This window comes from Apodemus sylvaticus, chromosome 7, assembly GCF_947179515.1.
Source record: "Apodemus sylvaticus chromosome 7, mApoSyl1.1, whole genome shotgun sequence".
Lineage (NCBI taxonomy): Eukaryota > Metazoa > Chordata > Mammalia > Rodentia > Muridae > Apodemus > Apodemus sylvaticus.
This window is the reverse complement of record NC_067478.1, coordinates 94,738,866-94,752,639: the sequence shown is the minus strand read 5'-3', so window position 1 is coordinate 94,752,639 and position 13,774 is coordinate 94,738,866. Positions and strand designations below refer to the sequence as shown.

Sequence of the window (13,774 nt, the reverse complement as noted above, 5' to 3'; positions counted from 1 at the left end):
GACCCTCCCAGACCCCGCCCACCACGCAAGACCACGCCTCTGTCCCTGTCCCCGCCTTCACTTAAGGTCTCTTCCTGAGTCCTGCGGGTCTTCACAAACATGGTTTCCCTGGGGCCTGTGTTTGGGCTAGTGCTGCTCATAATCGCGCGGGTCAGCAGAAGTGCAGGTGAGGTGTCACAGCTCTGCCGGACCCTTGCCTTTCAGATCTTCTGCAGGATCTTGGCATGCGTCCCTTTTAAAGGTCTGGTTTGAGTCAGAACTGCTCTTTTCCCACCTAGTCCTGGCTCAAGGTACTGCTGGGCCCGTCTACTGCCTTTTTCATGCAGGATACTTCATTTGCAGCATAGGAGGCAGAGGGAGACTTCGGTTTACCCATTGGAGCAGGCTCCAGTGTCCCCAGACCGAAGCCTTTAGGAGAACTCAAAGAGAAGGGGGCGAAGCTAGTTAGATAATATTTGGAAACAGGTGTCTGAGTCATCCAAAATACTTCAACACCCACCCCTCAGTGGTGCCCTTGGGGAGGGCTTCTATCGGGATGGGTGCCTTGAGGGAATTAAATTTTTACTAGTTTAAGTGGTTATTAGGGCTAAGAAATACAACCCCCTCACTAGCTCAGAATAATTTAAGGTTCAGTTCTGATTTTTGATGCAGCCTAAGAGATATTAAGGAGTAAGACTCATCACACTGGGGAGGGAGCTGATTCACACTGGCCATTGTGCAGGCCGCAGCTTGTCATCTGACTAACCTGGGCTGGACATTGACCTCAGCATGGAGATATCTATTCATTCAAAGTAAAAGGTTGGTGCTGGATCCACCCACCCCTTCTCTTCTTTGGCTCACTGAAAGAGTGGACCCCAAAGACTGTGAAATTTGAGGGGTTGGGACTATAGCTCAGTGGTAAAGCTCTTGGCTGGAATGCTAGGAATTTGGGTTTCCATTACCACAGCAAGTAAAATGGAGGTTGGAGTGGGAAGAAATGACATGATTCTGTTCTACTCAGGCTCCAGACCGACAGCAGCCTGTCCGTGGGCTTTCGGTTTCAAAGCTATACCCTGTACTGGTCGCTCCCCTTCCCCCAACCCTCATGATTTGGAGGGACCGACCCATCATAGGAGGTAGGGAGAAGGTAAAGACAGCAGAGCCACTATTTTCTTAGTTTTTCTTTTAAGGGCTGTCAAATTTAATTTTATTAAATTTGTTTTATTTGCTTTGGGTCATAGTAGGTGACCTTGATTACCTTGGCAGTATTTATTCATTTTTTTTTTGCCCCAGATCTATCTCCCTTAGCTCTTTCTTGCACATCCTACCTAACATCTTTCCTTTAACACTCTCCTTTTGTTTTGAAGGCAATAAAAAGTTACATTTAACAGTGGAAGGACCTGTACATTCACTACCCAGTTTGAGAACTATAACACTGATTTTTATCGAGACTGCCAGTAAAGTCCTCCTTAGTATGTCTGCTTGTTTCCCAACAGAAGTAACTGTCATCCTAAGAGTTTTTGTTAGTCTACTTATAATGGTGTCTTCCCCACAGCGCTCATTCTTGTTTTCCACTTCAAGTCCCCAAATGAAGGGAAAAATCCAACTTGCACCAATGAAAGGCCAAATGAAGATGAAGCTTAAGCAAGTGTACCCATGGTGTTTCTCGTCCCAGGTTTCGGCACCAATGAAGGGGCTTAAAAAGAGAGGATTAGGGGTTAAGGGAGTGTGGCACAGCGGTGTGGGGGAAGGGGGTGCCCAGGCAGGCCCTTGTCCAGGCACCTCTTCCCCCTGAGGGACCACACATACATACAGACATGGTATGGAATAGAGTTTATTCAGGGTAGAGGATGGGAGTTAGTGGTAGAGAAAGGCAGAGAGAGAAAGAGAGAGAGAGAGAGAGAGAGAGAGAGAGAGAGAGAGAGAGAGAGTAGAGAGAGAGAGTAGGGAGTAGAGAAATGGAGCGGAGGCTGGCCATGACCACTTGGAGAGAGGGTGGAGGAGAGCCCAAGGGGCAGAGAGGTGAGAGTATGTGGGAGAGCAGAGAGAGAGCAAGGAGAGAGAGGAGGGGCAAGTAGCCCCTTTTATAGTGGGCCAGATCTGTGGGGCGGGGTATACCTGGCTATTGCCAGGTAGGTGTGGGGTAGAGCTCAGACAGAATACCAACACCTGGTGCTTGTGAGGTGCGGTTCTTTTGTTCATTGTTCAGTTCCTCAGTATGTATCTCTGCCTCTTCCTCTTAGAATGTGAGCTTTATCAGGATAGGGCATATAATTTTTCTATGCTTTACCATTGCAATGTTACTGCAGCAAAAAGGAAATTGCAATACCTTTGGAATTAGATGATGTGGATTCTAATTCTGTCACAAGCTTCTCTGAGGCCAGTCAAGGACATTACTGTCTTCTGTATCTTAAGAACTTTGTCACACGTGTAAGTTGCTAGTAGATTGTAAGATCCTTGGCAGCAAGAACTTTTATCTATTATTGGAATTATTTTTCCTTCCAGTGTTACAGTCTCAGTGTGTAAAATACTAGGTATCATTAAAAAGATATTTGTTGAATTCATAGCTGTTCTAATTATTCTTAAAAATTGCATAATGTAGTTGTGCCCTAGTCCCTTGATGGGTAATATGGTTAGGTTGGATCTCTTGATCAGTAAGTAACACAATTATGCTCTTACTATAAAGATATTTTCTACCTTTAATTTTTTTTCTCACCATAAATCCATTCACAAAGAGGTTCTATAAATGATCTTCTTTGACAAACACAGACCGGCTTGAAAAGGCATTCCCCATCCTCTGGGCTGTAACATTGTTGTCTATGTAAGCAATGTTTTCTTCATTTGTTCTTCCAACTCCAGTCCTCTTCTCTGCTCAGCTCTTATTTATGCATTTGCGTTTCAGCGTTTGTTCTGCATCTACCCAAGGCAGGGCCCTCCCACACATATGCCTCCCGGTTTCCCCAGCAGGCTGCCAACCTGCTTATGCAATTCTGGGGTGTTGTGGTCCCAGAGTATTTTGCTCATGGTACATGGCATCTTGAGCTTGTTAAGCCTTCTGGATAATCTTTGATTGTCATGTAGGCTTCCTGATGGAACTAGCTCCAGAGCAAGAAAGAGAACTGAGGATTCTTAGGGTTAGCCTATTACTTAAAGAGCAGTATTAATAAGCCACCAGGCTTGCGAGGGGACCCCCATTAGCTCTACTGCCCTCTTAAGTATAGCCTCAGGGCCTGCCATCTTTTGTAGCTTCCAGGGAGGAAAATGTCAGCTTTGTTAATTCTAATTCTCTTCCCTGTCTATCACTTTTATTAAAAAAAAACAAAACAAAACAAAACAAAAAGCCCTTAATTTTATAAATTATTTCCTTTGGAAGATTTTTAAAAACTCTCCCCTGCTGAGCCAAATTGGGATGTAAGTTTTATGATTTTCCTACTTAAAATTCTGTGAGCTCGCTGGGATCATTTGGATCAATGCTTGTTATTTAAAAAGTACTCCGATATAGGCTATGAGTTAAAAATAGAAGTGATCTCGTTAAAGTGAATTCTTACTCAGTCTTGTTAGTGACTCTTAGCACAGAATCCAATATGCAAGTATGCCTCCTCTTTGCTCGTGAAGCATGGTGACAAGACCTTTTCTCAGAGATTTTAACCTTCTGCCTCTAGGTCTGCAGCAAAAGATGATCTTATTTTTGTCTTCTGATTTATCTAAGCTTACTGGAAAGGAAGGATTATCACAGTTATGTGTGATATACAAGATCATCAAAAACAAAAAACAACAACAAACAAACAAACAAAAACAGTCAACCAAATAAACAACAACAACAACAAAATAAGCAACAGCAACCCCCAAGAGAAAAGACTTGAAGGGATTTGGCATTGATAGGATGGAGAAGAGGTGCTAAAGATGCAACGTTAGAGGAGCTGTGAGCTGCTAGGAGTGGGTACAGGGATGGTGAGTTAGGGAAGGAAGTGGTTTACTTTTCTTATAAACACCATCTGTGAGGTGCATGGATGGTTCATTTTAGTGACTTGAGGAGGAATGTTAAATTCTAGAGCCAAGTTTTAGAGCAAGGGTCTTGGGCTCATCATGACCTATGAAGAGGAAGGAAGTAGAGAAGGTATATTAATTGTTATCCTGGGTTCTAAGTTTCTCTTAATGGTCATGTTCTATTGTGATGCATATCGTTGGAAACTGTTCTTACAATGTTTATTTAATCTGGAGCAACAGGATCTGGTTTTGGAAGATTAAAAGGCTTAAGTAGACTCATATTCTTTTGTATAGGGACTATATGTTACTTTTTCTTTTTAGAGCCACTTGATGCTGAATCTCCCTGATTATGTTCTCTTAAGTGTTTGTTGATGTTTTTAGGTATTGATTTTCGCTTTGCTTCATACATTGATAATTACATGGTGCTGCAGAAGGAGCCTTCAGGGGCGGTGATCTGGGGCTTTGGTATACCTGGGGCTACAGTGACAGTGACCTTGTGCCAAGGTCAGGAAACCATCATGAAGAAGGTGACCAGTGTGAAAGGTAAGGCAGCCCATTCTCTGTTCAGTTATTGTCCTCTTCTGCCACCTGCTGGATTATCTGAAAATGAATGCTTATGTCTCCAGCTCAGGTTGTCAATCCATCCATCATTTATCCATCCATCATCCTTCCATCCATCATCCATCCATCCATCATCCATCCATCCATCCATCCATCCATCCATCCATCCATCCATCCATCCATCCATATGAGTTATTAGAGTATTTACTCTGTAGGTAGGCACTGAAGATACCATGGTAACAAGGCTCAAAGTCCCCTTTGCCAAGGAGCTCATTGAACACAACAAATTATGTAGTTGTTGGATGAACACATAAAATATCTGCAGAGTTTTAAGAGATAGAGAAGACATCCACCTCAGTCTGGTTGCTATGGAAAGTTGACACAGAGGTTGATAGTTGGAATGAAACCATACATGCAAGAGAGTCAGGCAGTCTAGAGGTGAGAGGGTGGCTCAGAGGTTAAGAGCTCTTGCTGCTTTTACAGAGGACCTGGGTTCTGTTTCCAGCACACACATTGGGTGACTCATAACTCCTTGTATCTTCAGCTCCAGGGGATCTGGTGCTTTCTTCTGGTTACTCTAGGCACATAGTTACATGCATACACACACACACATACACACACACACACACACACACACACACACACACTAAAGTTGAAACAAAGTCTAGCATTTTTAAAAAGAGAGTCAATTTGCAGATCTTGTGAAGAACTTGAATTTTTAATTTACTGTCTGGATTCCGATTCTGACTGTCATTTCTAGGTATGTAATTTGAACATATTAAATATCTCTGTGACAGTTTATTTTTCATGTATAAAGTGGAGGTGGCACTAATTCATAATGGATTATTATGAGGAGTAAATGCATATAAAGTAGTTGTAAGGTGCTTGGCACATTAACTTGAGCAGTCGTTATTATTACCACTACTGCTACTATTATTTATTCAAATATTCAAATATGTATTGAGTACCTACTATGTGCCAGATACTGTGCTAGGTACTGATGATTAAGTGATAAAACAGGTGTAGCCTCTCCTTAATGAAGCCTGAAGTTTAGGGGAGGAGGCAGGAAAATAAAGAACACTCTGAGATATGCCACAGTAAGGAAGGACTGTGTGTGTGTGTGTGTGTGTGTGTGTGTGTGTGAGAGAGAGAGAGAGAGAGAGAGAGAGACAGAGAGAGGGAGAGAGGGAGAGAGAGAGAGAGAGCTTAGCAAGGTAGTAGAGTAATGGACTTAATTTAAGACTGGTCTTGAAAGAGGGAACATCCTGGATCTAAACACAGGAATTAGAGTACATCAGTAACACTGGAGAAATTCCATGGAAGTAGGTTGGTCTGGGACCCTGGGCTAAGTGACTGATGGTGGGTGACAAGAGGTGGGCCAGTATGGCGGCTTGTTTATCTCTTTAAATCCTGGATCTGTAGACTTTGAGCAATGAAAGCACATGAGCAGACTGATAGGCGGTCATCAGATAGGGTTGATAGAGCTGTTAGGAGGCTCTTATGATATGCAGACACACATGATGAGGCCTTGGCCTGGGAGCATGAGTGTGAGGATGAAGGGTCAAGGGGACAATAAAGGAAGGGATAAAGATGTCTAAGAGTGGGTGCTGGGAACTAAACTCAGGCCCATTACAGGAGCAGCATGTTCTCTTAACAGCTGAGGCATCTCTCTAGCCTCCCTTTGTGATCTGTGAGATATAGTGAAGGTTTTTTTTTTTTTTTTTTTTGTTTTTATAGCTGAGAATTATATTGAAGTAATTTCTGGTTCTTCCATTCCCTAAAGGGTGGGATCATAGGGATGAGCCACCTCGCCCAGGTTACATAATGCTGGGGACTGAATCCAGGGCATTGTACATGCTGGACAAGTACTCTATTTGCTAAGCTATATCCCTAGCCTACTTTTGAAAGCATATGAAATACTGGGTTTAATTATTGGCATTTACACATATGTATTGTTGTATTTTGCTCATATTCATTCCCCTGCCCTTCCTTCATCCCGTGCCTGACTTATCCTTTGTCGTTGTTGCTTTTGAGACAAGAATTCTCTGTGTGGTCCCGGAACTTGCTCTGTAGACCAGGCTAGTACATATTAATTTTCATAGATGTTTAGTCAGTTTATATTCCTATTGGTAGTAAATAAAAGCTCTCCTTCCCCAAATCCTCACCAGTATCTGATGTCATTTTTTTTCTTAATTATAGTCTTTGTGACTGAGATGCTATAGACTTTACTCCTTCTTCTCCATATAATATAACCAAGTGTCAAGACGGAAATTTCCCCTCTCCATTGACGTAGAATTATTGAACGCAGGTCACAGATTCTGTGTGTTTCAGAGGACCAAGAATAATACAAGGCTGTAACTTTAGAACCCAGCTGAAGGTGTATCTGCCACAACATATTATTTTCATAAGCAGTTTTACTCATATAAAGCATACTTTTTGTTTCATTCTTGTTTGGTGGTGGATTTGATTTGTAAGCTATAGAATAATTGTAGGTCATATGGGATGGTTTAGGCAGTAAGGCATTCTGATCCCCTCAAGCCACATTTAAAAGCCACAGGATCACATTTCAGCTGATGAAGCTTCAGGGATCAGTACAGAGAAGAGAGGAGAGCTGTTTGTTGTGAGCCCTTGGCTTTCCTTTTAGGGAGATAAAGGCCATGAGTATCCCCTCCCCTTCTTGGTATTCATCACAATAACCTGAAAAAAAATTAACATTTGAGTTGATCAATAAGAAGAAAAGCAAGAAAATGCTTTATGACTAATCATGTCTCTAAAGTTATTTTCATTTTGTCCTTGTGCTTGTGGTTTCCATCTTGAGTTAACTGGGGAAGACAGAGAGAAAAGAGAGATAGACAGCTCTTTCTTTGTGTATACCCTTGGCTATTGATATGCAGATCAGTTCTCAGAGGCAAACCACCATACATGCTGTTACATGTGAAAACATGAAGCCTTAGTCAATTTTTTTAAAGATTTATTTATTTTATTATTTTATATGAGTACATCAGAAGCGGGCATCAGATTCCATTACAGATGGTTGTGAGCCACCAAGTGGTTGCTGGGAATTGAACTCAGAACCTCTGGAAGAGTAGTCAGTGCTCTTAACTGCTGAACCATCTCTTCAGCCCAGCCCTAGTCAATTTGCATGGCCTTCTTTTTTATCAGTGTAGCCCAGGGTTGGAGTTCATTTTTGTCATTTACTTGCTGGAGTGCTTGGCAAAAACCAACAAACCTTAGAGAAACCTAGACCTGACTGACCAAAGAGGTAACAGGTAGCAAATGACTACTGTGCATAAGGCAGGACCAGAGCAGCTGTGGCTCAGAAGGCCAAGATGCAGCAGAAAGCCCACTGGATGTTGCTGAATCAGTGACAGTGAGCTTCATGGTTGGGGGCTTAGAATTGCTATTTGAGCTCATCCTAGTCGACTTGATGGGTTAGCATACTTCCTAAAAGCTCTCAAGTGCCCCATGACACGCTCCTCCTCACGCACCCTGTTCTGAGCCAACAATCCAAAGACTAACTCTCCTCATGGAACACAATGGCTTCTGACTTTAGAATCCCACTCCTGACATCACAGGGCTATACTTACTGAAGACAGTATACACATTGAAGCAGATCCTCTAGTTTGTATGAGTTACCATATGAGCCCATGTGCCCATCAGTGAGTGCCATCTGCGGTGCAAGTTTCACCTGCTTTATAGCATTGTGTCAGGGCATATTTTTCTTTTTCTTAAATGGGAGAGGAAAAATGCTAGAAACCAAAAGACCTTAGGCTAACTAACCAGGAAGGAAGCTTTTTGAGAAGCTGAAGGCAAATTTCTCTGGTATGAAAGATGTTGGGATCAAGACTCATTCTCCAGGCTCAGCCTTCCTCGGTCAAGTCCTAGGCCCTACCGGGAGCCTCACTCATTTTCTGCCTGCAGTGAAATGGTGGCACTGTTTGGCCAATTTCCTTTCCTGTCTTTTTGTTGTTGGACATTGTCTTAGTTAGGGTTTTATTTGAAGAGATCCCATGACCATGGCAACTCTATAAAGGAAACCATTTACTTGGGGCTGGCTTACAGTTCAGAGGTTTAGTCTATTGTCATGACGGGCTGCATGGTAGGTAGCACATGGGTAGAATTGGTGTCGGAGAAGGAGCTGAGAGATCTCCATCTGGGTTGGCAGTCAGCAGGAAGAGAGAGACTTGAGCCTCCTTGAACACTGAAACCCCAAAAGCTCAACCCCAATGACTCAGTTCCTCCAAGGCTCCACCTCCTTCTACAAGGCCACGCCTCCTAATGCCTCTCCTTAAGCATTCACATATCTGAGCCTTTGGGGGCCAATCTTATTCAAACCACTGCACTCTGCCTGGTCTACAGAGTGAATTCCAAGACAGCCAGGGCTACACAGAGAAACCCTGTCTCGAAAAAACCAAAAACCAAAATAAATAAATAAATAAACAAACAAATAAATAAATAAAAGAAAAAGCTAAGAGAAAATACCTAATTAATAGCTCTGAATGCACTGGATGGATACAGGAGGCTGAGAACTAGTCCTGTGTGATGTTCTCTGGCAGCTGACCCCATCCGCGCACACGGAACAGTGCTGTCGGCGGAAGCACCGAGCCTCAGTAAGGTGTGTCAGTGCCGGAAGCCTGAAGCCTGGAAAGACCTTGGCAAGCCTGTATTAGGACAGATTGGAACGTCTGCCTGTTCATAAGTGTGAGCCATACGGAGCACATCACACCTGTGCCACACAATCTGTACTAGCTGCCCACTGTTTCCAAAACAGTGATTTTTCTGGTGTAGGTTGAATTTTACATTTTATATGCTGATGCCTGGCTATTGGTCAGAGAGAGATACAGTAGTCAGCACGTGGACCTGGGTGTGGCTGACCTTCTGGAGGCAGAGCCCCTAGCACGGCTCTTCAGAGGACCAAACATTAAGACTTTTCCTCCAGCACTCCAAGCAGCAGCCCTTAAGGCTTCAGTTTTTACTAACTTGCAAGTGCTCATCTGGACAGTTCCTGCTTCTGCTCGGTTGCTGCTGCCTAGGAGGAACCTTGGGCAGAGTCCAGCATGGTGGAGGCGCTCAGATGGGATTTCTATAATTATTTCTTCTCATAGGTTAAAGCAATAACATTACAATTCTCTATTTCCTGGTCTCCTCATTCTTTCCCTTTGGATTTACCTTGATTCGTGGCAACTGATAAACCGGATTATGGTTGACATTTTTATGTTAAAATGTTGCTTCCTTTGCCTTTTCTGGGTTCCTTCTTCACTGCTCCAGTGTTTTCATGTTTTCTGGTTCTTTTTTCCTTTCTTAAATCTCTGTGTGTGGTGTTGACAGCAGTGATCCAGTGGCCGAGAAGAAGGGCAGTGGGAGGTGTGGTTTCTAGGAAGCAAGCTATGAATGTCTAAAATAGGGTCTTTCACAGCTTCTCCTTTCTTTAGTGGCGTCACAGAACCTCAAGTCCTGTACGTCACTCTGAAATACTCGATTGGGCTAAAATGCCCTTTTCACTGAGATCAATTTATATGCTTCCTACTGCTTGTAGATGTGTCCATTTCTCCATCTACCTGTTCATTGACGGGGAACCCAGTGCCACTGTGTTACTACTTGTTAGCAGCATGGTAGGAGGTAGTAATACATGGCAAGGGAGACCCTGCTTAGTAAAGGGAGGATTCAGATTAGAAATGAGCTTCTGAACCTGTGCTCTCATGTGAGTGGATAATTGCAAGTTAGTTTGGGGTGCTGTGTAAACCAGAAAGATTAGATTATGGTAATATTGACAGTTGGATGGTGTAATGAGAATTTCTGTTTTATAGTTTTTTTTTTCTTGTCAACTAACCGTCCTTGAATTTTAATCTATGTGTATTTTTGTCTCTCCTAATTTAGGATTATAACTGGGTAACTAATTTTTCCTTGTAAACGCCTTAGTTAAAAATAAGAAGGGATTGGTACAGATTAAGGATAAAAAGGCCGCTGTTCTCAGCAGCTCCATCCCCCTTGCCTGGACTTTGGCCAGTCCTTATAGAGTTGCGTACACTTTGTCACAGAGCCTGGGCCTAGGCACAGATGAGGTGAGGTGGGTGTTTAGCTCCACTGTAGGTGATTGGTTAATTAACCCTTTGGAGTCTGTTCTTGTTACAGCACCTTCCAACACTTATGGTGGTACTGGATCCTATGAAGCCCGGGGGACCTTTTGAAGTGATGGCACAACAGACTTTGGGAATGAGGAATTTCACCCTGGGAGTTCACGATGTCTTGTTTGGAGATGTCTGGCTTTGCAGTGGGCAGAGTAACATGCAGATGACGGTTTCACAGGTAACGGAGCATCTCAGCTGACAATGTTGGTGACAATGAGGGAGAAGGAAAAAGGAGTAACAAGAAGGAAGATTGCTTCTGCTCACTAAGAACTTATCATGTGCAGAATCCAATCTGAGCACTTTAAATAACTTGGTTTCACAACCTAAAGAAGTAAGCTACTGTTTGGCGCTAATTGTGCTTATATACTAGGCTTTCTCCCTGAGAGGTTAAAGGTTACTGCTGTCCCTAGCTCTATCATCCAAGCTGATTTATCTTTGCTGGCTTGTTTGGACTATCTACTTCTCTGTTTTTGAGGAATATTTGAGGTTGAGGTTGAGGAATCTGAATAACCAAGCCATGGTTTCCTTTCATTTCTGTCTTTGATAAAGGTATAACTTAGATGGGCTGGAGAGATGGCTCAGTGGTTAAGGTCACTCACTGGATGTCCTTCCAGAGGACCCAGGTTCAATTCCCAACACCCACATGGCAGCTCACACCTGTCTGTAACTTCTGTTCCTCAGGGATCCAAAGACATACATGTAGGCAAAACATCAGTACACATAAAATAAAAAGAAATCATTTAAGAAAGTTTAAACTAGAGTACTTTTATATGCTTTAAGGCTTCTTGTTTTGTTTCTGTAGCTTTTATTCTTTGTAGTTCCATTATTCCCTTTAAGAAAACCTATTACTAAACAATGCCATTTAAAAGATTCACACACACACACACACACACACACACACACACACACACACACACACACACTTCATTTTATCCATGTTTTCTAATTTGAAAATCCAAATTTCTGTATATGAATCTTTCTAATTTTGTGAACTCTTACTTCCTGTCTTACATATATGGAAGTATTTTGAATTGAAATGTCTGTTAAGGTGGACTTCACCTGGGCCTTGTTGGGCATGTTTGAATCGCTATGCATGTGAGGTTTTACTGTGCTAGAGCGCGTGGCTTTGTATAGAAGTGGAATTACTGTTAACTCATTAGAGAAGGCACTGATTCCCTTCATGCCTTAATTGTACTTCTGTGTTTTCACAGAAAGGCATGGACCAGATCTGTTTATATCTATATAGTAACTTTCTCAATAGCAGGCTACGCCAAGGATCCCATCCCATTTTCTGTCAAGCTAAATCAGATCTTGATTGCTAAGCGTAAACACATTCTTTCTGCCTGGAAATTTTTCTTGAACATCTTCTGAATTTAGTCAGGGCTGAGAGCTCTGAGATGGAGGGGAACAAAAATGAAATTCCATCTGAAATATATGTGTTACTTCTCTCCCTCTCCTTCTCCCTCTCCCTCTCCTTCTCTTTCTCTCCGAGGCACTTAGTTTGTAAGGCAGTATTTTAGGTACTGATAGTACCAAAAGCCACATTTTCCAGTCTTAACAGTTTGCAGAACCTTATTTCTCGATAGGAAAAATGCACTGCACTCCCGCCGCCTTGCTTCTGCTCCTTTCCCTGAACAAATTCCCAGCACACATAAGCGTGTGAGCACAACGTTGGTCTCTTTTTCCTTCCCTCCCTTCATGTGCTGTTTTGAGGAGGTAAGATTCTCACTATAACCTACCCCTCTCCACATTCAAAGAAGGAAATGGCAGATTGTATGCCCATCTTGTTGTTAGGGTAAAATGGAATTTTAAAGCTGAATGTTATTTATAACACCAAGTGAGATGTTTATAAATGGAGAAAAGTCTAAATGTTCATCTGCCACCTCAGGGGAGGTCTCAGATATTTCTAGGAGGCTCAGGAAAAGATGGCCAACATCAGACAAGAAGCCCAAATTTTCAATCACTTTGCACGCCCCTCTTTTTATTTTACGTATGGAGAGTTTGATTTATGGAAGAGAGGGATAGGAGATCCCAATGGCAGGCTTTTAGAAGTGTGGTGGGTGGCTTATTTACAGCTATTACCTCAACCTTAGAACTGATGTAGTTGGAGGTGAAACAAGGTACGAGACCTCCAAACTCTTCCATGTTAATTACTAAATTACTAGATGTCTGTCCATCACATGTGTGTGGGCATGCACACATGTTTACATATGTGCGTGCGCGTATACACACACACACACACACACACACACACACACACACACACACACACTTTGTTTCCCCCTTATAGGCCCCATGCTAACATCCTCTGAGGGAAATAGATTCCTGACGTGTCTTCATTAATTCAAGAATGTGGTATAAAGGTTACAAAATGAACACTGGTGCGCAGCTGCTTTGATGGGGAATGGTCTGGTCCCTTGAGAGACCACGGTGCTCTCCCTCAGCCCAGGCAGTGCTAATGACTTCAAATACCTTGGTTTTCATTTACATCCTCATTTAAATACTTGGTAGGGAAATAATTACACTGAGGTGTTTGATGAGATGAAATCTGATCTCAGCAGATGGAGGAAGGCTTCCCTTTCATCAGCAGGGAAACCAAGTGTCATTTAAATGAAAATCTTCCTGAAATCTCTTTATTCCTAAATTTGCTGCCAATATCCCAGAGGAAACGCTTCCATCAAAAAGGCAGTGCTATTGGGAAAAGGGACCAATTTCAGACGCAGTTGTCATCAGGTACAGCAGGAATTTTCCCCACCCCCATTTTTTGTTAACACCCAGCTTTCTGGTTCTAGCAAATGTGAAAAAAAAAATGGAAGCCTTCCAGCTAATGTTTTGAATCCAGTGCCATGTGCTGGTAGCACTACAGGAGAATGCCAGCCACCCTGACCCCTCTGTCCTGGCAGTACTCAGGCACACTTAGGAAAGGGGCGGGCCTCCCAGCCTGCCGCCCTAAGCTGGCTTCTCATTGCCATGAGCTGCTTGTGTTCCCAGGCAGTGCGGAAGCTGGTGTGGGTGGAGAGAATGAAAGCAGCTTCATCCACTGTTTCCATGGAAGCAACATACGATGCTTCGTGCTCAGTGCAGAGCTGAATTTCAAAGGAGGTGACTTTTTACAGGTA

The 13,774-nt window shown here is 42.9% G+C and overlaps 1 protein-coding gene across 1 annotated transcript in view; it reads left to right on the top strand.

Annotated features, from left to right (window-relative positions):
- Positions 1-55: 55 nt before the first annotated feature.
- Siae (sialic acid acetylesterase) overlaps positions 56-13,774 on the top strand; it is a 35,880-nt gene continuing 22,161 nt past the window's right edge. Inside the window, 4 exon segments of the mRNA XM_052188659.1 lie at positions 56-166; positions 4,348-4,509; positions 10,660-10,672; positions 10,674-10,833. Of these exon segments, the coding sequence (XP_052044619.1) occupies positions 100-166; positions 4,348-4,509; positions 10,660-10,672; positions 10,674-10,833 (402 nt within the window). The 5' untranslated portion in view covers positions 56-99.